Below are 24,924 nucleotides of genomic sequence, written 5' to 3'. Positions count from 1 at the left end.
AACTGCAGCTCTCTGACCTCTCCTTCCACTCATTTTAGCCTCTCATTTTAGCTACGCAGGCACTGCATCTGTGTACATAGCCTGGTTTCCCTCAGGTAACTGAACTGAAACCATACTTTTTCAACTGTAACAATGGTGTTAGTTCCTCTCTTTTCCCATTCCTTAATAACCTGTTACAAAATCTGAGTCAATGCAGCAAAGTTCGAAGATGTGTTTCACACAGGCAGAGGAAGGAGGCTGACAGTGAGGCTGCAGAGAGGAGCACCAGCCATCACTTGCACTTTTGCATGTAATGCTCAAGCGACCTCCTGGCCATGCACTGTCCTCTGCCCAAGCTGAGAGCAGGGCTTCCATCAGAGCTAGGGGTTTCCCCTCCTGGAAGAGGATGTGATGTGATGGGAAGGGGAAAATGGGATGTAGCACATTGCACCACATAAAACTGGCTTTTATTAGCTGTGGTCCTCACAGGGCAACTGTTCCACAGCTGCAGTTTTACAACTCAGGGTGAGGACCTCCATGGGGCTTGGGCTCTTCTTCAGGGCTATGCACAGCTCAGTGTCCATCTGTGGGGTCTTCAGTTAGCTGTCAAAAAAAATAAATAGTCACATAGTATGGCATCCAAGGGCTTCTTGAAGAGGAGGAATGGTTTTCTTACAGACTTCAGTCTTCTCATCTTTCACCCTCTCCCTCTGCACACCTTTATGTTCTGCCAAGTGTTCCCTCTTAAACAGATACGCATCTTTGTCTCAGATTTAATTCCTGTCATCAGCTTCGCTTTCTCTCCAATCATCATGCTGTTGAAATCACTAGTGAAATGTACAAACATACAAGAAAGTTTTGCAGGTTGGCTTACAAACAAAGAAAGTGGAAATTTTCAGCCTATTAGTGCCTCCCATTTTTGCTCTGTGTAGCAGCTGTGTTCATGTCATGGTTACCTGTGGCTTTGGAGGATAGAATATTTTTAGATTATTGGCACCAGAAACACAGGAGGGACAGGCTCAGAAGTCTGAGCCAAGCTCCATGCTGATCACTACTCCTTTGGTTCAGAAAGTGGAGCTTGCCTCTTGCTCTTGCTATCTCCTCCATCCTCCTGTTGGAGAATTCAGCTTTTTTACTTCAGACAAAAAGCCACAGGAAAACAGATACAATTTTTTAAAAATTTGAACACGATTATTGGTCAATTTCACACAGATTTTAAAGGTCAGCACTACGTTCAATGTCCCTCCTCAAAGCCATGGCCCCTTCACACTCACTAAACAGCATCTTGTACCTGCTTTTCAATAGACACATACTGATACACAGTTGGTGATGAGAAAGGTAAACAAAGAGAGGCAGAAGCAATGTGAGCCCATAAATTAGCTTGTGATGATGGTGAAGTGTAGTATTGTTCTTCAGAACAGAAAATCTAATACTTCTCTTTCTTCTTCAGGAACGGCTTTCTCTCAAGAGACCCCATAAACACTGGCAGGCAAAAAGGCAGGGAACGAGTAAGTCACAAGCTGGAGGAGTCAGATGATATAAGTAGAGCTTTTAGTAGACAAAAGGCTGCATGCCAGTGGCATATACAGCTCCCAGAAGGGCTTTAGCCCTTTCTCTCTGCTAAGATAATGTTAAGAAGGTCCAGTTCTAGAGAACAAGAAAAGGAAAGCAATACACTTCAATTCCTGGCTCATGCCCTAGCCTGTGCCATGGGTGAGACATAGGTTACTGGGGAACAGGTGGTTTAGAGGAAAAAATACCTGTAGGTGTGTGTTGTGGCTTGATATTGGCCAAACATCAGGCACCCATTAAAGTGGTTCACTCACCCTCTTCTGCTACAGCTGTACAGAGGAGAGGGGGAAAAAAAAAAAATGAAGGGCTCAGGAGTTAAGGACTGGGAGAAAAAAAACACTAAGGGCAAAACAGGTTCAAATTTAAAGGTATAAGGTAAATGTATTATTAACATAATCAGAGAATAATGAGAAGTAAAAGAGGCCTTTGAAACACCTTTCCCCTCCCCTCCACCCCTCCCTACTTCCCACCAATGGCACAGGTAGACAAGGCACGAGGGTTTTGGTCAGTTCATTACTCAAGATTTTCTTCTGTTTGCTCAAGAGAGGAGTCTTCTCTGCTAGGCCACAGGGTCTCTCCCACAGGCAGACAGTCAGCCCAAAACTGTTGTGCCATGGGTCACTCATCCACAGGGTGCAGTCTTTCAAGGATAGGTTGCTCTAGTTTGGAAGCAGGGGCCCTCTCTATCTCTGGAAGAGATATCTCTGAAAGTGGCCCTTTCTCCCTATTCAGGTCTCCCACTAGATCACAACTTTCTCTGGCATCCACCCACCTCAGTGTGAGCACTTTTCCTATACACTGTGAGTGGATCTCTGCACCCTCCGTGGACTTAATGTATTACAGGGGAACATCACTGCACCATAGTCCTCACTACAGCTTGCAGAGGAATCTTGGCTCCAATGCTTGGAGCACCTTCTCCCCCTCTTTTTTTTTTTTCCACTGACCTTGGTGTCGCCATGTTTTTTTCTTACAAATCCTAACTTCCTCCTCTTCTCTGACTAGAAGAAAAACTGCTGCTCATAGGTACTACTTCCAACAAGTTTCACCAAGTCAAAGATTCCTGAAGGATCCCTCAGTGCCAGGAGTCCATCTCATCTAGGCTCTGTGCTGGGGAGTCGTCTGCCACCTTTTCTCCGTTGGCCAGGCGGTCCTGCCGCCATCGCATGTGCAGTGGTGGCCGCCGCAGCACTGGTGCTTTTTAACGCCTCCCTTCATGCGGGGTGCTGGGAAGGAGAAGCCGCCAGCGCCACCCCTGCCCTTCTACCCACAGCAAGATTGGCCAGGGGTGACCAGGCAGGCAAGGCCCACCACAGGCTGATGCGGCGAGATGGAGGTGGCTGTGCAGCACCGCAGGCTGTGCCAGGATGGCACCGGGAGCAGCACCTTGCCATCCCTGGAAAAAACTGCGCTTGCGTTGTTCTGATTCTCTTTTTAAATATGTCATCACAGAAGCATTACCAACCTTTCTACCTGGCTTAGCAACGTGTCCATTTTCAGAGTCATCAGAGACTGGCTCTGTCAGACATCATGGAAACTTCTAACAGCTTCTTACAAAAGCCACTTCTGTGGCCCTCCCTCGCTACCAAAAACCAGGCTGTGCCAAGACAATGTGACATGTATGGTATTGCAAATCAACAGATCAAGACGTGACTTTTGAACCCATATGTACAAAGATAATCCCCCAGTTACAGATGATTCTTTTGCTCTGTATGCATTGACACAAACACATATGTTGATGTATGCTTACCTGTGGCCATCAGGTACTCTTACAAGGACCATGGGGCAAACTTCCCGAACAAACTAAAGTGTATATTTTTGGGTATGCTGCTGTTACCCACTCTACCTATGCATAGTCATCCTGCTATTAATTTGCTCCAAAACAGCCCAAATGCTTCCTCTGAAATGGAAACACAGCTATCTCCAGGGTTAGCAGGATAGAGAATTTCAGTTTATTCCACTTACTAAATCTGATCCAGCTGATAATCACAACCACTGGTGCTTTTATGATATACAATTATGTTCAATGGCTGCAAAAATAAAGATCACAAAAATTCAGACATAAATTGAACAAAACACTTGCCAAATGTGAAGTTATATATTGCATTTAATGTGATATATGTTTTGTGAAGAGTAGACTGTCTAATAGTTTGAACACTGAAGAGGGAAACGCAGTATCAACAACTCATAGTGTTCTCTGACATAATGGAGAGGCTATTTAACTGTTAATAGGACACCTTATATATTCAGGAGAATTGCAAATGAACATTTGCTAGGTCAAGGGTTTTACATGTTTGTCATGAGATGAACTTTCACAAACACTCAAAACTGTCAGGAAATTTTGTTCCCCTCTTTTAGTCATTGAAGAGGAGAAAGAATCCCCAAACATTAACTTGTCTCTAGTCTATGAAAGCCAGAGAATGTGGAGTTTCTAATATTTTCAGCACCTTACTGCTCCATTATCATGATGAAGCCAAAATTGCATGCCAAGGGTCAGAGGTTTAGTTGTGGAACAACTCAAACATTGGCCTTACCCCATGAAAAAATCTGTGGTCAGCTTTCCTCATCCCTTCCCTCTGATCTGTGTCAGTATTAGAATAGAAATTTCATCCACATACTGGGTCAGTATTAGAATAGAAATTTCATCCACAGACTGGGTTTTATTGTCTCTCAGACGAGAGGAAACTCATTGAAGACCACTTTGTTCCTAGACTAAAAACTGTACATTGGCATAAAAAAGTCTCAGTTTGCTACTCAGTGAGCTGTGCTACAAGACCAATGTATTTGCCACCAAAGTGCTATGCCAGAAAATAGCTGAGCTAAGAGTCATTTAGTCAAACTGCTGGGACTGTTAAAACTTCTACTTGACATGGAGAAAACTTTCCATGTTACTGCAAATTATTCTTGTCTTTGTGCATCAAGTCTTTCTTTAAAGACGAGAGAAAATAACACACTAGTCCAGATAAGAAGAATTTGAATATTGTGTTCATGCCAGTATTTGCAATTCCTCCATCAAAAGGTTTCTTTAGTTACTTATAATTAGTTGCTAAATTTAACATGCCCTGAAACAGAACAGTAGAACCATCACTGGTAATCACAACACATCTTCTATTAGCCTGCATAATAGATTTTTTAATTTTTTTTTTACAGTCTATTCATTTACGTCTCCCTTTTTAGACCACCTGGAACATTTTTGAGAGGCAGACTTTGCTACAAACTGTTGGCCCATTCTAGCATGTCCAATGTCAGTGTGTGTGCTGACACAGTGTTAAAGGTATAATTGACAGGTACCTCCAGGGGTGGGTGGAGGGAGCACAGGCAAAAATTTTTACAGAACTCATCCAGGGAATTAATTATGTTGCAGAGATAGCAAGATAAGCTCTGGTGGTGGGGAAGCATGAGCATGCAGACATATTGCCCAGGAAAGGGAAAAAGAGTTGTTATTAATATGCCTGGTCCATATAATGATATTTAATAGCATGTGCAGTGTGATAGCTTATGCAACTGTAATATATAAATACAATGCAAGCATGACAACAGTGTTTACAGTTATGGTGTAGCACTGTTCAATTCTAAGATAACAAAGAGATGACTTTGATGATGGCAATGGGTATCTACAACAGCCTTAGCAGCATGCAGTCATGGAAGAGTTAGCAGTACCCCCCTATGGTTATGACTGCTGCACTCAAATCCCTGAATTTTTCTGGTGCGAAAAGGTCTGCAAGATCTGCTTTTGTTCCTGAGCATCCCTGTTAACAGCTTAAGACCTCAGGATGTTGTGTATGGCCAGGGTAATCTCTTAAAGGGCACAGCCACCATAGCAGCTCATGCTCATGACCTAGTGGTAACAATGCCGCCCTCTTCTGCTGACCCCATCCTTGTCATCCTTGAGTTTTCCCAGCTGCTTAGACAACGTAACTTATGGCTCTCTGGCCTTCATCCACTCAATTGTGTGGACAGATTCATCATTACTGAATCATTTGCTGAGCTGATCAAAAAGTAACAAATCATAGCATCTTTCTATTACCACAACTTCGTCCTGCACCTCTTCTCCAGGAGAGATCATTTCCCAAAACCACTCAGAAGTCAGAAGTGATCTCTGCTTTCATCATTGCTCTATGTATCCTAACCATGCCATTTTTGCACTTTTTGTCCTAAGTTCTACAAATCACATTAAATGAGCAAGAGAATAAATCTCTTCATGACAATATCAGCAATTCAATTGTTGTCTTACAAATACATTGATAAGGACAGCAGAACAGAAAAAAAAATTATTCTGATAAGGACAGGACAAAATAGCACAGCTTTGGAGAAACAAAAGATGTAGCTTAAGCAAACAGAAGTCATGCAAAACACAATAGGATGCCAGCTTAGCTTTGCAAGGCTGACAAAGCAGAAGTTATGCAAAGCAACAATATTGGACTTACTCAGAATCGGGATAGAGGAACAGATACCTAAAAAGGACCGTGGACATTGAAGACAACACCCAAAGAACCATACAAGGACTTCCAATAAGGGTTGCAACTATGTAAAATGACGTAATACACATACATCAAGTAAGCAGGGATAGCCAATGAGTATGTCATCAGTGTGTAAGATAAAAACTCACAGTTTTGAGCATTTATTCAGTGCTCAGGGCACTCAGTTGGAAGAAGGATTTCTTTCACACTGCAATAAAGAATGCTGCTTTCTATTACTCAAAATTGTATTGGAAAGTTTTTATCTGGCTGATTTCTGTACCATCTGCTTTATGGTTAGGCCAGGACAATGATACATTGGTATATTCGTCTTTCATCACAGATAATTCTAAACCTGTTTCTTATGTTAATACAAGTGAAGTTACATTAAGGTTTTACTGTAGGTCAATGATACTCTTCCCTGCTGTGAACAGAGATCCCTACAGACATTGTGGTTTTTCTTCCATATTTATAAAAAGATTTTTTTCTTTCTTTGATTCTTCCTGATACAATTTGAAATTTACCAAGTATGTGTCACTTTATGAGCTATGTGACATAGCATGGACCATTTAAAGTGGGCCAAGTTTATTTTTTTGACTAAGTATTGAAAGTAAATCTGATCCTACCTAAGTGATTGCAGAGTTGGGGCTGAGCAGGGCATAACACCTACAACAGAGTGTGTAACTCATCAGGCTGGTTTTGCTAGGACAGGAGATGGTTATTATTGAAGGTTCTGAGAAGGAGGCCTTGGGATGCAGGACCCCCATACCTGTCACTCCCTCAGCACACAGCTCATTGAGTTCACTGGTGCCTTTCCTCTCACCCAACTAGAACCTAGTGAGGCCAAGAGTGCTTCAAGCCTGATTTCACCTACTTTTAGGTCATGTTTTGTATGCACTTATTGATATTTTCTAACAAAAAACCTCCACCCTTATTTGAATGGAAATTATCTTCCAGATGATCTTACTAGGAGACAATACTTGAGCAACAGTTTCCCTGTATATGACTTTTCAGCATTCACATATTTGTTTTCTTGTTCTTCCAAGGCTCTGGAAATGAGTGTCATTCCAGGCTATAATTAGTAATGATCCCTCTGTGAAGCTAAATACAGTTTCTAGAAGAGCAATTGCATAGCTACTTGCCTAGTAAATATATGCCATATATTATATCTAATACATTACATTACATCAAACAATCTAATGCATTATATTGTAGATACTACAATATATTGTATCATATATTGTATTGTACAATATATTGCACTTAATACAATATATTGTATCTTTTTGCAGGTGCGTGTGTAGAAAGATATTTGGAGTTTTTCTTGCTAGTATTTCCAACAAAACTGCAAAATAAAGAACACTAAATTTTCCCCAAAGCTTTTTTTCCCATACCAGTTTTGCAGAAATTGAGTGTTTGGTCCAGGAAGAACCTGTAATTTAGCTGTTCCATGGCTCCCATCACCTCTGAGTCACATTTCCAGAGGGCCCTACAGCTTGCATGATTGACTCCGTCTATTGCCTAGCTGTCTTTTGAATAACATGATGTCTCCTATCCCTTATCACAAAACCTCTTTTCTCCCTAGGAAGCTGACTCTAAAATAGTTTGCTCCAAAAAATTGTGAAATCAAACAAAAAATTGGTGAAAAAGGCAAGGTAACTTAACACACAGCAGAGTGGAAAGTTAGGCCTATCCCGAAATATATTCTTGATTAGATTTTAAACTGCAAATATGCTTCAAACACTTGTTAGCTTAATAAGGTACATTTGGTAGAAATAGCCACTTCTTCAGCATGAGGAATTTGAGCTTTCTTTTCTGCTTTTCAGTTACAGAGTATTGTAGCCTTCCTATGTTTTATTTACCTATGTGTAGAAATATCTCCCTATAACAATAACTTCTTCTAAAATTTGCATATTGTTAACTACATTCATTATTGCATATATGTGCCCAATTTTCAGAGAAGACATTAGCAGATCATTAATCATTTGCGAACACTCACTGTTAATCTGGTGACTGAATTTATGCCAGCCTTACCAGAATGAGCTGTCACACAGCATTAGTCACTTTTTCTGCATTACATTGGTGACAGAGGAAGTAGAGCTTCTGGGAACTATATTGAAAGCTCTGTTAGTGGTGGCGGTAGGTCTACACATCTTTTAAATACCTCCAGGATGGTGACTCAACCACTTTTCCTGTTCCAGCCTGTTCAAGTGCCTGACCACCCTTAAGTGGAGAGAATTTTCCTAATGTCCAATCTAAACATCCCCAGGTAAAACTTGAGGCCATTTCCTCTCATTCTGTCACTTGTTATGACTCCCATCTCCCTACAACCTCCTTTCACGTAGTTGCAGAGAGAGAGTAGTTGTCCCGAGTCTCTTTTTCTCCAGGCTAAACAACTTCAGCTCTCTTAGCTGTTCTTCATAACCCTTGTGCTCCAGACCCCTTAATGCACTGGGTCTTAAATGTTTTCTTTTAGGGTTTCTTTTTTTAAAGTAATTCTATCCAGTACTTTGTCATTTACAAGACTCAATAACCTCAATAACTAAGCTGTGGTAGTGGTTTTACATTTGCTGAATTTTAATGTTTTGTTAATTTTAGTGTAGTGGTTTGAGTTTTTTGTTTTGTTTTTTTTTTTTCTGGGAGATAGGATTTGGGAGAAAAAGGCAAAACAGACTTAACTTAAAAGTAAACAGATAGTTTATTAACATACGCTAAGGAAAAGTAAATGAGAAAAAACACTTAAACAATTTTTTTTACTATGAACTGTTTACTTTTTTACACAACAGAGAGAAACAATGATTTTCAGTCAGTTGTAACTATTTAGATATAATCTTGCATTACTTTGGGAGAGAGGAGTTGTTTTAGAGTTTTATGGAGACACTTGCTCCAAGAAAAAAGTTTGGTGGCTTTCAATGTTACAAATATGCAATTGCTTGGAATTTTGCAGACTGCGCAGTTTTACTTATTAGCAGCTTTTCTTTTGGCTATTTATGGGCTTTTGTATATTGAAGTTCTATTTTAAGAATGCTTTTTTTAGTATAAAATAAGGATTTTCTTCTTTTATTTCTAAAATCATCTAACCAAAAAACCAGACTGTGTTAACCTATGACAGCTGTCAACAAACTGGATAAAATCAGCATTATACCACTACTGATCCTCCTTTACCAGTTTGTAAATAGGTCTCCACCAATAATTTCAACCCTTAATCACTGAAGTCTTGCCAACAAATCTTGGTAGTAATAACCTATATAATAAATTTCAATTCCTTTCTGTATATCTATGTCATGCAGGAAAACTTCTAGATCCTTGATATTTTCTTGAGCTTTATTCATTTAAGTAGCTTATATCAACTGCACATTTTTCTTGAAATAGTTTTACCACTCAATTATGATCATATTCTCCCTTCACATATCTGAAGCTCCATCAATGTGATGAAATATTTTCTGCCTGGAAAAGTCATTCCAGACTTGTATATAAAAGTACTCAGAGCATCAACTGGTAATTATGAGGTGAATGTTTTAAGTAAATTTATTAGGTTTGCATGGCCTGGTTTTGGTAGTGGAGGAATTACAGAGGTGCCTTCTATGACAGTCTGGTGGAAACTTCTTTCATGTGCCAGTCCCTGGTGGTTCCAAAGACGGACATGCCGCTGGCCAAACCTGGGCCAATTAGAAAGTACGGTAACGCTTTTGTGATAACATATTCAAGAAGAATTCAAAACCAAAAGGGGTTGCAGAGTTGTAATTTTGACTAAAGAAGAGCAGAAAGAGAACGTGATATGAACAACTCTGCAGACACCAAGGTCAGTGGAGAGGGAGGGGCAGAAAGTGCTCCAGGCACTGGAGCTGAGATTTCTCTGCAGCCCGTGGTGCAGTCTATGGTGAAGCAGCTGTGCCCCTGCAGCCCATGGGGATCCACAGGGGATGTGGGGATCCACAGGGGATGCACAGATCCACCTGCAATCCCTTGGGGGAGGTGCCCATGACAGAGAAGGTGGATACTTAGAGGAGGCTCCCATGGGACCTTGCTTCCAGGCTGGAGCAGCCTGTCCTTGGAAGACTGCACCCCATGGAAGAGTGACCCACACTGCAGCAGTTTGAGGGGGACTGGTGCCCATGGGATGGACTCACATTATGACAGTTCACAGGGAGCTGTTGCTCCTGAGACAGAGACACATGGGAGAAGTTGGTGGAAAACTGTCTCCCATGGGAGAGACCCCATGGTGCAACAGGGGAACAACTCCTCTCCCTGGACAGTGGGAGAAGCCTCAGGTGATGAACTAACCAAAATTGAAATATCAGAGTCAATTTCCTTTTATGGAACAGTTTTTCTTAAAAAAACATTTTACTTAGTTTTCCTTAAGAGTTGTTTTTCTCCTCATACACAAAGTGACATTACACACATTTATGAATAATAATAATGTCTTACGTTTTACAGCGTTTTATCAGGAAATACTAATTAATCAACCAAACAGCAACTATTCATTCTGTTTTGCATTATATTATGATGTAGGAGTGCATCTGACAGCTAATTGGAGAGACAGACAGAATATTTAAATATCAGATACATTTCTTCAGCCTAGTCAGAAAAGTTGCTCTGCAATAAGAAGCATTTCCCAAGCTGAAAGAAGTCTGTCAGATGATTGCCAGGTAAATTTGGTGAAAATTTAGACAGGCAGAGAGTAGTTTATTTGGAATCAGTATGGTCAAATACCTACACAATGTTCACACAGAACCATGAAGAAATTGAAACTATACAAAATAAAATTTATTCCACTGCATAATTTCTTGGAAAAGCTTGTTGCACAAATGTATTTGCCACAGTACTGGAAATAGTGTACATCAAATTTTTACCAGAAAATCTGTGGGTTTTCTGATTTTCTTGAGTGTTTACTTTATTGTTTTTGTTATTGTTGCTTTTTTTTCCAGAAACCTCAAAATAAATGTGGAAGAAATAATGAGGCAAATTGGAAAGACAGAACAAGATGAGTAAAACAGAAGCCTAAAAAATAAGGGAAATTAGAAGGATGGTTTAATGGTGACATTGTTTGATGGACATCATAGTGGTGATGCTAGGTTGATGGTTGGACTCGATGATCTCAAAGGTCTTTTCCAATCTTAATGATTATATGATTCTATAAAATAGGAATATATGATCTGAACTTTACAAATAAAGTGAAGGAAAAAAGTATAAAAAGTAATAAAATGTGCTAGTAGAAAATAATAAAGTAATGGGGTAAATGTGTAGTCCTACTGCCCAAGGACACATTTTTCCTCCTATTAGCCTGTGGGTTAAATCAATAAGAATTTTTTTTTCCAGACTTTCCGTTTTATGTTGTCCAGTCATTACACCCTCCAGAGATGAAAAATATTATCACTGTTCAGAAAGGCTACCAGCTGCTTCTTTGGCCAGAATGTAACTAATTAAAGGAAACCTGAAGACTGGTTTTCAGTACTTTTTTTTTTCTTTAACAATAAAACAACAGATCTTTAGCCTTCTACTTTGGAAGAAGATGATGGAAAGAATTGTTTATTAACTGTCTCTCTCCATTCTAACCAGCCACATGGTTTCACAAGTCTCAAAGGGACCAGTATCTTTGAGACTTCTGTCCCTCTTGGATTGGAATGGCATTGGACAGTAATGTAAAAAGTCAATAGAAGGAGGTGAGACAGAAGGATGCAGATAAACAGAGAGGCATAATGGTCAAATATCTACAGTTCTCTCCAGGAAAATTCCCTAAAATAACTATGTGGAACAATACTTAAAATTTTTCTATCCTCCTATGCCTCCTTGCTCTACTTTGTAGAGAAATGTAGAGGCCAAAAACTATTGAATAGCAGCTACATTTGCTTGTAAGGATCACAAGCCTCTTTCTTCTCTCTCTGTACAAAGTGCAAAGACCCTTTCACATGACACCAGCACATGCTCTGTTTCCACAGGTTTTCTTCCATTGCACATGCAATGCAGAGCATGAACTCAGAGCACAAATACTTTGCTTCCTTTTCAATTTCTTACTGACTTAGAGAGATAACTAAACAGAAATTTCCCCTAACAAGAATATCAGCTGAAAAATAAATTAGATAATTAGGTCAAAGTAGCTCATCATATTTGCTGTGTATTCTGTCTTGTTGCTTGTTATTCTTCCCTTCCATAGCCAATACCTTTTGTCTTTTACAACAAGCTATTATTATTATGCTAACTCAAAAGTCTGACTCAGCTATTAATAATACTGAAGATAAAGGGGCACTTACTGCTGGCTTTCAGATGGGTTTTAAGTCATTCTGTTCCCACTGAGTCAGGAGTTCTTTGCTAAGAACTTTTGAAATCCTCCAGGCCTGCCATTTGAACTTGTGCCTTTTTCACAATAGTAAGCAGCACATTCAAACCCTGTATGTACACCCACACACCATGTCCTGCCTGCTCACACATCAATTTACATTTACTTTGTTATTCTGCCAACCTTTCTTAATTCTACCAGTCATCCTTCTTTGCTGCAATTCAAATGAGTCATGGAATCCTGTGATCTGGTGTAGCATAAGAAGTTTTCCTACATTCTTGTTGAAAATGGTTTCCTGAGAGCCTCACTACAGGCAGTAACTTTAAGTACTTTGTAAATAAGGTCTTGAGGATTATTTCAGTAAATGTGTCTTCATTTAGCAGTTGAAGTACCCTAGCTCCATAACACATCCCCCAACAATATTCTTGTGTTTTAGCTCCTACCTTAATTGATAAAATGTGGCATATCCTGTTTCAGGACTGGGAGAAATGCTCTTCAACCTTCTTCATATGGTCCCTTAGACTGTAAAGCTTGGTATTTGGTCTGGCTGAGCTGGAGTTAATATTGCCACAGCAGTCCTCACAGTGCCGTGCTTTGCATTAGTAACTGGAAACGTGCTGACAGCACGGCAGTGCCTAGGCTGCTGCTGAGCAGTGCTGGCACAGCACCAGCCTCTTTTCACCATTAGGCTGGGATGAGCAATATCTTGGGAGGGGACAGAGCAAGGACAGCTGACCCAAACTAGCCGCAAGAATATTTCTTATAATATTATGCCTGGTCAGCAACACAACAATATAACGATATAATTTAAGAGAATGGATGAGGAAGTGGTGGGGGGGAGATGACTTTTGTTGTTACAATGTTTGTCTTCCACAGCAATTGCACATACAGAAGCTTTACTGCCCAAGAGGTGGCTGGACATTACCTGCTGACGGGAAGTCAAGAATAAATCTATTGTTTTCCTTTGCTTCCTTTGCTTCCATGTGCAGCCTTTGTTTTTACTTTATTAAACAGCCTTATTCTTGACCCATGTCTTTTTTCCATCTTACTTTCTCCCCTCCCCCAGTCCTCCTGTGGAAGGAAGTAAAAAAGTAGGCACCTAGCCTACAGTCAGGGTCAACCCGCCACAAATTCTTAATTTTGCACGAACTATAATCACAGGCCTTCTGTGAGCATACCTAAAGGCATCTGCAATATGTTTCTGCACTGTTTCCTTCTAGACCTCTGCTTATGGCTGCAAGGTTGCACACAGGTAACAGCTTTTCAGTTTGCTAAAGCCTGTTAAACTCAAGTGGTCATTCATTACAGTAACAAGACACATCAATCATCACAGGATAACCCTGCCTCTTTCTTCACCTAAAGATTTCTATTAATTGCTTAGAAAAAGAAGTTCATCTTTTTAAATAAATCTACTGCTACTAAATGAGAAAACAAGGGGGGGAAAAGACACTTTTAGAAGCATGGCGGTGATTCCACAGGGCTCAGAACCTGTTAAACAATTCTTCCACATGGGGGGTTTTTAGGCTCCTGTTTCATTCGAGCAGATCAACTCTAGGGATAATCAGTCTTCTGCTGCTTCCCTTCTGCCTCCCAGAGTTTTTTGAGAATTCTCTGAAGTAATTTAAATTTAAATCTGTCTTATGCATTGACTCAAGGAAATTTGCGGAAGGTTTGGTAAAGCCATTTCTTAAGAAAGGAGGGGTGCAGATGGTTGAGCTGATAGGAGTGGGGGGGTGTTTTATGAGTGCACAGCAGCATCAGGGTGAATCCTTAATTTAAAATTAGTACAAAACTAGGATTTGGATGGCTACTACTTGTTACTGCTTAAGAAAGCTTGGAGTCTGTAACTTGATCTGGCTCAGTGAAAGAAGTATAGGATTGGAAGAGATGAGACAGGGGATTCTGTTTCCACGTTTTCATAGCTTGAGTATCTTCAATTGCTTCTCTCTCCTCTCTGCCCATTTGGATCGTCATAAACAGTAAGCTCTTTGAAGCAGAGACCATCTCAACACGTTCAGTGCAGTTACAAATCACTTTTGCCCATCTACACCAAAGATTTTTCCTTTCAAAGATACATTGGTGGCTACAGCACATCATACTTTCAGAAGAGAAATGTGCCACACATCAATATTCTTGTTAATCATGTTCAACTTATTTTAACAGCTAAATAAATGACAGAAAAGGATGCTGATCCCAAGAACTCTGACAATATTTGACAACTGTTAGTGAATTCAACTGTATTTTATACTGTCACCTTCTCATCTCAAGCTTCCTTCATTATTTTGGAAGATGGGAATATAAAAAAGACATTTTTAAAGCCTCTTTTTTACATTTAACATGCACAGAACTATTATTAAATTGCTATTTAAAGCTGAATGATGAGCTAGAAGATGGCATAAACCACAGTTTAGCCAACATTGCCACATAGGCTACATGAGCAAAGAAGCCACCCACACAACAAAAAGGAGCTATCCTGCTGCCAGAGATAAATCATATTGCTGAAGGACATAATCTGTACATAATGGGCACACATGTAAGAGTGTTGTGGGTTTTATTTGGCACAGAACCACCACATGTTGGCTAGAAGCACCAGCAAACCTCAGAACACAGCGTTAAATGCTCAGAACCTATTCACCTCAACAAAGGACCTGCTAGAGGAGGGATCTAACCACAGGGAAATGGTACTTCGAGCCCACTAAATGGGAGCAGGCAGATGCATGAAAAAAGTGAAGATCTGGCCCCATACAGAGCACAGCTATGTGGGATGGGCATGTAATAACTGAAGGATGCATTAGGTCAGCAGTGAGTACCTGCATGGCCGTGGTCAGGGGGAGGCAGGGAAGCAGCCTGCATCACATGCCTCTGAGTCACTGCACCTCCCAGGACAGACCCCTGGGAAGCAGTTTACAATTACCTGGACCTAACTTTTAGTCATCAAGACCATATAGAAGTGATGCCTGAGCAGAGCCAAGGAAGGCACCTGAAGTCAAGATGCAGTCAAAGAGGGGTTATGGGAAAACAAAATCCAGATGTGGTTTGAATAAACATATCTCAGCATAAACCAATTAAATATTTAGGACACTCTTTTTCATTCTTCTCCTTTTACTACCTGTGTGGTGGGAGCTAAGCTGATATGTATGTTAGAAAAAATGCTGGAAGTAGAAGCATGTGGTAGAGGAGCAAATTTCAGCCAAGCTACATGGGAAGGCAGCTTTTGCTCCAGCTAACTACATTAGTTTTATAAGCACTTGTATGCACAGATGATATGGATGCAGTCGTGTACTTCATGAACAAAAACTAATTAACTGATGCGTGGACCAAATTAGAGAGAATCACTCACATCTCAACACCAGCAGACCAATGCAGCTATTAATTAAAATAATGCTCATATTCTGTCACCATTTCCTGCATGATCTGAGGTTCTTATTTCTCTGCAGCATCACTGAAGATAGTGGGAACTTTGAGTCCGTACGTTATAATCAGGAATGAAAGTATGACCACATTAATTGCAGTATGGATTTTATTTTCTGAACTACCTTATGTCAGTAATGTCAAAAGTCAAGTTTCTGGATTCCACTATTTTATTTTGCAGATTTTACATACCTGACGTCACAGTGTATGTCTCTTTGCATGGACGCTTTAAGAATTATATCAGTAAATTATGTGTAAGATGAAAAATTCTCTCTTGTAAATGCCAGAGTTTCTCTGTGTAAACTGTGCAATCTTCATTGAATTAAGGTTATTTAGTGCACAAGAAGCACATCACAGCTTTGAAGATGATGAGGTCATCTTCTTCATGGTTCCTCCTTGGGAAAAAAACATCATGCTAGAGAAGGAATTTTCTGGTGTTTGTTTTGCTAAAATGGTCCCTTCAAGACACTTACACTTTTTTCAAATTAGGGAAAACCCAACTGCTCATTTTATAAATGGATGGACCCATGTAAAGTGTTACAGTCACACAGCAGTCAGTGTAAAGACAGGTCTCTTCAGCTCCTGATAAAGGTCTTTTGAACTCCCTCAATTAACCTTTTGCTGGCATGCTTTTGAGGGTTCACAGACCTCTCTGCTCCATGAGACATCTCTACAAACAATAAACTAGTTTGTTTATTGGCAGGTAGTGGATCACAATAAAGAGTTGGAAACCTGAACCTGACTCAGATGCTTACACACTGTAGTCCTTAAGCTTATTTATGCTTTAAAAGTTATTTGTCCTAACATCAAACACAAATTAATTTTTCTTTGAAATCAGTTGAAATCGTAAATCATTATTCTATGACGGACAGGGACCAGAAAATTGTTTCCAGTATAGAGGAGCAAAGATGAAATTAACACAGAACCTGAAAGAGAAAGCTAGTTTCACAGTAAGAGCAAATGGCAAATATGGGCTTCCCTCCAGGGTCAAATTTTGTCTGACATAGAAGGACACAGAATATTCTTCTTTTAAAGCGTGTAATACTTGATCACTATTGAAAACATTCTGTGGACTTGCAGGGCAGAAACAACAAAGTCTACAAGCAGTACAGCATAATAGGAACTCTTGACAGTGAGATCAGCATGAATGAATGGAGAAGGTAAACCGGACTTGACTGAGGCTTTATTTTCCCTTCTTCCATGCAAATACTGTTTCTTTGAAGTAATATTAGCAAAAGCAATTCAGAGCTCAGCTATGTGTACACAGCACTGTTACTTCTTTACAGCAACTTTTTTGTAATAAAAAGTAAGACCTTTTACCTTGATCCAGACCTTTTCATCTTCAAAGCATTCTCACAAATACATTCTACCTAATCTGAACACTCCTTAACACAGTTAAGGTTGATTACCATCACAATTTTGACTTCAGGAGGGAAAGGGTTTAAATTTCTTATATATATAAAAATATTTGATGTCTGAAGAGGGAGTAAAACTCAAGGGTCACTACGTCCTAATTGCCCACAACAGACCTTTTCTCAGCTTTGGTTTGTACTGTGAAGAAATATCTTCTTATACAGAGACTGTTTTCTAAATTTACCTAAATAATATACTATTTTTTTTTTATTAAAGCGTTTCTTACACTAACCATCATGTTTCTGTTCATTTGATCAAGGTTTCCAAGCTCTGTATGCCCTATGACCAGAACTGTTAGAATAGTTGTGGGGGACTTAAACTGGCAGGTCTTCCCAGACTTCTAAGGACTTTCAGGGTTTTCAGGTATTGACTACACACAGACTTTCAGAAAAATTCCCTAGAGACATACAAAATTACTTTATACTTAAGTTTGAAAGGCATTCATCTGATACATAAAATACCTATTTTCATCTAAAGGTTCTTTTTTTATTTTCTGAATGGTGTAAGGTGTAAATGAGACTTAACTTTTACACATTATTTTAACTTCAGCTTAAGGAAACACTGCCCATGAGACAAAGCCAACAGAAATACTGAGAAATCAAAGCAGAGAGATTCCAAGTAATTGCCCATTTCTTTTATTTTTGAAAGAATGAAACATCATTTTACTGTTCCTTTTTATTCAGAGAAATAGATTTACAGTTCATCATTTAGAATATGAAGTACAAAGTGCAATCTCTGGGAAAATACAAAGCTATCACTTTATTTTGTTCTTTTCTGTATTGTCATAAACGAAATTGTGAACTGAAATTGCAACCTCTCTAGTAATCCTGTAACAAGTATCTTTTTAATAGTTTACGTTCACTGTGTTTTCCTGAACATTTTGGTTTTGTTGGGATGGTGTTCAATTACCTGCCTCCAGTTTGAAAAGGCTGCTGTAGAAATCTGACTACTCACAATGATAAGGCTAGTGTTAAAGATTTCTAGATTAGAGTTTCCTAATGAACAGTCACTGATCTGTAGGATTCAACCTCTCACTCCTACAACAGTATTTTAATTTTAAGATATTCAAAACTGAAATATCAAAAGTATACGGTGTACAGAAATTAAACCATTTAAAATGTTCATTTCACAAAGCACAGTTTCTTACCTGTGACTGATCAGCTAAATAACTTTGAAGGCTTAAATACATGTACTCCTTAATCTAGGTTATAAGTAATGCAAACTCACTAATTGTTGATAAGCACCTCATTTGAAGAAGTGTTAAAGTTCATACTGATACAGGTTTTCCTTCTGGTAAACTGCTAAACTGAAATTCACAAGGTATCAAATGTGAAAAAGTACTTCAAGTGTGCAGGTTTTTAGCTCCTTTTCTGTTTCTAAGCTGTCCATCATTGTCTGAACTGTGCCAAAACAGTTGCTCTGACTGGCCATCATCAGAAACTCCATCTAATGAAGGTTCTTTTGAGCTTCTAGCTCAACATTTCTCTATGTCATTAACAATCGTTATATAACAACATTATATAACGAAATAATAATCAATAATGTTAACAAATAATCGTTAATAACAACGTGAGCAGTCTTTTTGGCCTGCTACTCAATGTTCAGATTTAATGTGGATATAAGGGGGAGCATTATGCAGAGCACTACTCCTACAAAACACAAAAAGCATCAGAGAATCCACAGGCACGAAGCTGGGCATTTTTAAGAGGACTAAAAACCAGCTTCTAACTTTCAGTCCCTGGGAGTGCAAATAGTGAATAGTCTCATACTATTTTAGCAACACAAACTCTCATATTCAAAAAGCAAATGTATTGCACGTAATTGTGGTCAAAGATGAATACTGCAACACAACTGACACAGCTTTTTATAAGCAATTCAGCAGAGGAGAATTGTAGGATCAAACAGAAAGAACTGCTAAGAATTATTCATTAAAAGATTCTGTACACTGAAAGCAGAACATATGCCTTCAACTGAACAACACATTGTCAATTTCAGTTGTATTGTGGTATTATGGCTATGTACAGGAACCATAAAAGAAGTCAGCTACAACTTCACCTGAAAAACCGTAACTTCAACCGAAGAAGTTAACATGCAGCATCACTCATGTCCTTCTTTCTATATCATGATTTTCCAAAGTAAATTTCTTACCAGTAAGCTCTTCATTTTGACCTGCAGTAACAAGGTTTCAGCCTTGGTGACAAATATCCCAGCAGTGCATGAAGATCGAAGATCGCCACCACACACTGAAGACAGTGAAATAAATAAATAAATAAATAGATAGATAGATAAATAAATAAATAAATAAAGTGTTTAAAAACTGTTTAAAGCTGCCCAGAGAGCACATTCCAGCTGAAGCATAAGTTCAGCACCAGCTGCTACTGCCTTAAGTTATTGGGAACATCTGTTTCTTTTGGTATACAAAGAACTGCCTCAAGATCTTAGCAGTTAAAATGTAAGGACATAAATCCTGTGACAAATCTGAGCCTGCATTTACTAGCAGATGTGTGTCAGTTTTTTAACAGGCAGGTAGCACTGAGTGGTATGTGAGAACGGCATGTCTGGGTGGCCAAGGGGTCTCCAGTAGACAAAGTCATTTTAAAGAAAATGTCAAATACCTTTACAAGCAAGTACTTCAGATTAACAAGATAGTGGCTGTTTTTGAAAGCTATACATTTTATAAATATATATATAGATTTATAACTACTTATAGAAATAAAATGCATAAATATATAAAAACTATTGATGTGTCTCAAAATGTAGGATTATGGTACGGTAAAACAAATGTTCCTCCTAAATCTATGGACTTGTAGCAACAAAAAAAAATCACAGATAGGAAAATTTTAATTATTAATATATAATAACAGTGTTTATCTTTTGCTATCACTTGAAGCTCTATTTAGCTTGGAGAGCTAAACACATGTAAAATTTCTACATATGCATACTTCAAAAAGAACTATTTTTCTTTTTTGCAAAACGTGCTTTAGTTTGTTCCCAGACATATTTTTGGATACTGAAACCCTTAACTTGGAGCACATTAAAACTCTAAATGTATTGGATGATTTTTTTTTTAAATTTAAAACAAACCCCTTCTACTTAGTTAAAAATATTCTAAATTAGGAATTTTCATGTAGGTTAGAGCTAGAATTTTGGTCTCATTTTGCCGTTTCTGGCAAAACTCCAGGGCGAATTGGCACTTTTTCGCTTCATGTCACTGTTTTACAGGATGCTTCAGGGATTTTCTGGTGCAGTTTAGCTCCACTGAATGGGGGGAAAGTCAAATAAACCGCTGGGTTTCCAGGAATATGGAAAGCTGGTCTGACTGAAATATAGACCCTCTAAAAGTTAAGCTTTCAGAGAGACCGAGCCAGGGCCTGGCAACCTGAGCACACAGTTCCACCTTTAGGTCGACGAATTATATCAATCACACCCACCGCAGCACGGCTCCGGCTCCACGCAGCGGAGGCTCCCAGAGTCGCGGGGGAGCGTGCAGGTCGGAAGGATTAAGAAGCAAGCAAGACGGGCGCCCTGATTGCGAATCAAGCGGCACTGAGCTGGTAGGGCTCTCACTCACCTCACGGCCCGGTACCTCCGAGCCGGCCGCGCCCCGCGGGCGCCCCGAGGCCCCGGCCCGGCTCCCCCGGCCCGCGGCGCCCGCGGCCCGCAGCGCGGGCGGGTGCTGCCCCCTGCCGGCACGGAGCGCCCGTCCCCGGCGGGCTGAGCGCCCCCGCGGCGCCGCCCCGCCCTCCCGCCAGCATGGCCGCCGCCGCCGCTGCCTCGGTGCCCGTCAAGGTAAGCGAGCTTCCGCCCAGCCGCGCCTCAGGAGGGAGGAGGTGGCGTTCACTGCCGCTTGCAAAGCCTCCCGCCGCCGTCTCGGGGCGACTGCGGGAGCGAGATGGCGCGGGCCGCGCCGCCGCCCTCCCAGCGCTGCCGAGTGCGTGCTGAGAGGCGCTGCCTTCTTTCCTTCCTTCCTCCCTCCCTCCCTCCTGCTCGCTGCGTCCTTTCCCGCTTCCTCCCGCCTTCCCAGCCTCCTCCTGCGCCGCCTGTCGGGAGCGTGCCCGGGAGCGCGGCGGTGCCGCTGTGAGGGGTGGTGCTCGCCCGAGCGCTCCCTCGCCCCGGCCCGTGCAGGGGCGCCCGCGGTCGTCCCGGAAGAGACTTGTTTGTTTGTTTGTTTGTTTGTTTGTTTTTAATCCGGAGAAATCTCCCTTTCCGGGTATCTAACCTGTGTGCAGCGTGTTGGATTTGTCAGTGACAGGGATCGTGGATCTGTCGCCGTGGGCTCTGTTTTTAAATGCGCGCGGAACTCTAAGCTTTGGCAGAAGTGAGCAATGCAAAACTTCCTCTCTTAAGACTTGTCTCGTGTGTGTTTGAAGAGCTGCTCAGAGCGGTGATGGCATCCGGGGCGAGCTGGCCGGTGGTTAGGCTGAAATCTGAGTTTTCACAAACTATGCATTATTTTCTGTGGTAGAAAATCCCAGTCATTTTGGTGCGTAGAAAACAGTTACAACCTGTCTTCAATGTATAGATTTATTCTCTTAAGTGTAAATTATATGCAGCTCGATTTTAATCTCCATTTAAGCAAAATTATTTGTAATGCCATCCTCACCCCTTTCTCAGTATCCCCAAAACAGAAGAGAGGAATGCAGAAGGGTTTGTTGGTGGTCAGTTGTCAAAAAGACCCATAGATGATAATGGTATGTACTAGTGTTTTGGATCCACAGATGAACAAGTCTAGGCTGTTACTGCACTGCTACCTCTATTCCTTTGGCTTAAACCTACTTGGAGAAGTTCACCAAACACCAGGTGTGACTGTTACTTGGGCTTTCACAGAGAAACGGGTTTGATTTTTGTAGTTACTGGTGTGATAACTTTTTGTTAGGTTTCACTTCTGTTGCTCTTCATCCAAATGTTTTGGACACTCTAATGTAATGCCATTTTACTTGGTATTTAATTCCAGATAACCTTTGATACAGCCTCCATTGACTTTTACAACTTATATCTTTTGTATACCTTTGTAGAGTGCAAAGTCTGGAATGGAGAATGCAGTCTTACATATTTCTATTCTTGAGGTCATTCCTAGGTGTGAGGTCAGACCTCTGGCTTTTGAGGAAAGGTGAAACTGTTCTTCCTTGGTTACATCCTCCCTGTCTTCCCATATTTCAGTGCTTGGGCTGGTAGGTGGGAATAGATCCCAGCTCCCCTGACGGGGGTGTTGTGCTCTCCAGTTTAGGAGAAACCACTCCAAACCATGCATCTCCCCACCCCTTGCAGCAGAACGAGAGCAAAGCTGGAGGCTCAAAAGATGAAGATCATGCGTTGAGATAAGAACAATTTGCTGGAAACAACAATGACATAAGAAAACAGTAACAGCAACTATATAATCAAGAGAGTTGAGCAGCTAACCACTATGCAGAGCCCAAAATTATCCTACTGTCATGGTACTCTGACCCAGGGGCCCTTCCCCTGTTTCTGGAAGATGAGACAAAGTCATATGGAATAATCTCTAGATCCTAGTCATGGCCTTCCAGGCTACTGTAAAAATTAATCCTGTCCTGGCCAGAACAAAGATGTAGGGTATCTCTCCCACTGAGCATAGAGCATCTGCATTTTGATAATTCACTAGAAGGTTTGGAAAGCGGAATTTAGTATAGAAGCAGATTTTTGTGTCTGGTTCGCTGATGCAGATAGTATTTCTGGAGATCATGTAGACTGGAGGAAAAATAATTGTCAGGCAAAATCAATATCTTCTATAGTAATTTCCCCTCAGTAGCTGTTACAGTGCTGTGTTTTGGATTCAGAATGAGAATGGCGTTGATAACAAGCTGATGTTTTGGGTTTTGCTAAGTCCTGTTAATCCTCAATCGAGGACTTCTTTTTTTCTCTGTCTTATGTTCTGCGGGGGGGGGGGGGGGGGGGCGGGGGCGGGGAGTGGAGGGGCGATGCAAACAAAACTGGGAGGGAGCATAGCTGGGACAGGTGACCTAAACTGATTGAAGGGATATTCCACACCATGGGATGTCATGCCCGCTATATAAACTGAGGGACTTACCCATAAGGGCGTCCAGGTTTGAGAATGGGGGTCTGGCATTAGTCAGTGAGTGCAGAGCATTTATATTGTGCGTCACTAGTTTTTTCCCTTTTTTATCATTATTACTGTTTATTACAATTACCCTTTTAACCATATTTACTTTCTTTTCAGTTATTAAACTTTTCTTATATCAACATACAAGTTTTACTTTGATTCCATGCCCCATTCCACCAGAGTGCAGGAGGATAGAAGGGAGGTTTGAGCAAGTGGCTGTGTGATGCTTAACTTCCAGCTAGGCTTAAAACCATGACAGCCTGATACTCAGTGTGGTGGTTATATGTAAGACTTTTTGTCCGTATAAACAAGAAGCCTTTGTTTTAATGGGCTTTCTACATGTATTTCTCAGTCATTACAGGCATTCCCAAATAGCAGTCTTAATTTTTATATTGGAAATAAATGTTTAATGGCACATCTTTGTGCACTTTTTCATAGCTTTTTTTTTTTAATATGGTATTTGAGGAGAATCATGGGGTAAAAAATTGGCAAGCCAAATACAATTGTTTAAAATCAGGTATTTGAAATTTGCATTCTGGAAGAGTGTGGTGGGCATATTATGCTTTGTTGATCTGTAGTCTAGCCTCATCTTGAGAAGAAGATACATTTTGTAGTTGCTTGGTTAGTTTTTCAGGCATGCAGTTAAATGTGAATTGCAAGAAGACTAATACATACTTTCTGTGTAAGATTGGAATTATCGGTGGAACTGGCCTGGATGATCCGGATATCTTGGAGGGAAGAACAGAAAAATATGTTGACACTCCTTATGGCAAGGTCTGTATAACCTTTTTACTTATTTCTGAAACTTTTTGCCAATTGTCAAGATGTTTGTATGCTTTAAGAATTTTCAGACTGGTGAAGGAGGTGCTGGCACAACTGTTTCTAGTTGCTTTGTGAGATTCTTAGTTTGTAAAAATGAAGTATTATGCAAGGATGATGTGCAAAGGAGACTATACCTCTAATCATTTGCAGATTGGATTAATTTAGAAACTCACTGCTGAATTTACAGTCAAGGGATAAACCATCTCTTTCAAATTTTTACTGGTGTGTGGCCTGTATTATCTGTCAAATCAGTCCAGGAACTTTTCTGAATTGCACAAAACTGTCCTTTGAGGTATATGGGACACCATTTTCCCTGTAACTAATGAATTATGTTTACATGCCAATGTAAGATCATGCTTACAGCCACATAATTTGAAAATTATTTGAAAATTAAGCTCTGAAACTGTTTTTGGGACCCTGGTACACCTGAACAATTCTCCTTTACATTGCTTCTGTCCTTTTCCTCAGCAGAAGGGAGTGGTGGCTAGGGCTATTGCTCTATACACAGCACTGTGTGTGTTTTGAAGGATAATTCCTGGCACAAAGCATTTATAGTACAAACAGGCAAGACAAAGGATGAGGAAGTTTCATAGGCAGGAAATCAAGGGGGAGAGATGTTCTAGTTGTCACATGAAGCTCACAGAAGAATTGGATCTTAGGTAATTATGTTGTAGGACATGGGGAGTCTAGGTGCTTTATAATTGCTATTAGAATTACATCTTATGCAATCTACAATGTACATACAAAGAAATCCGGTCTCTCGTAGCAAGTGCTGTTTTCTGACTGGAAGCTTGCCAGAAAACTCAGTGGTATGGTGTGTGATTGAAAACCGAATCCATGCCTCCACTCAAAAATGATTTAAAATGGAGTGTAAAGAGCAAGAGGAGTTTGTATCCACACCATTCAGGAAGGGGAAG

The 24,924-nt window shown here is 40.4% G+C and overlaps 1 protein-coding gene and 1 long non-coding RNA gene across 2 annotated transcripts in view; one reads left to right on the top strand and one right to left on the bottom strand.

Moving 5' to 3' along the window:
- Positions 1–447: 447 nt before the first annotated feature.
- Positions 448–19,345, bottom strand: LOC136288917 (uncharacterized). Its single transcript, XR_010720647.1, has 3 exons — positions 19,255–19,345; positions 1,740–1,820; positions 448–582 (listed from the first exon to the last, which is right to left on the bottom strand). It is a non-coding gene; the product is annotated as an uncharacterized lncRNA (long non-coding RNA).
- A 1,508-nt stretch (positions 19,346–20,853) lies between these two features.
- The window catches only part of MTAP (methylthioadenosine phosphorylase), a 33,342-nt gene continuing 29,271 nt past the window's right edge, over positions 20,854–24,924 (top strand). The window contains exons 1-2 of the mRNA XM_066181511.1: positions 20,854–20,895; positions 23,873–23,959. Of these exons, the coding sequence (XP_066037608.1) occupies positions 20,860–20,895; positions 23,873–23,959 (123 nt within the window). The 5' untranslated portion in view covers positions 20,854–20,859. The remainder of the gene's footprint in view (positions 20,896–23,872; positions 23,960–24,924) is intronic.

Source organism: Chamaea fasciata, unplaced genomic scaffold (genome assembly GCF_029207755.1).
Source record: "Chamaea fasciata isolate MVZ Bird 193981 ecotype frontalis unplaced genomic scaffold, bChaFas1.0.hap1 SCAF_4, whole genome shotgun sequence".
In the NCBI taxonomy this organism is placed as follows: Eukaryota; Metazoa; Chordata; class Aves; order Passeriformes; family Sylviidae; genus Chamaea; species Chamaea fasciata.
The sequence above is the reverse complement of the archived record's forward strand: the minus strand, read 5'-3'. Positions and strand labels throughout refer to the sequence as shown.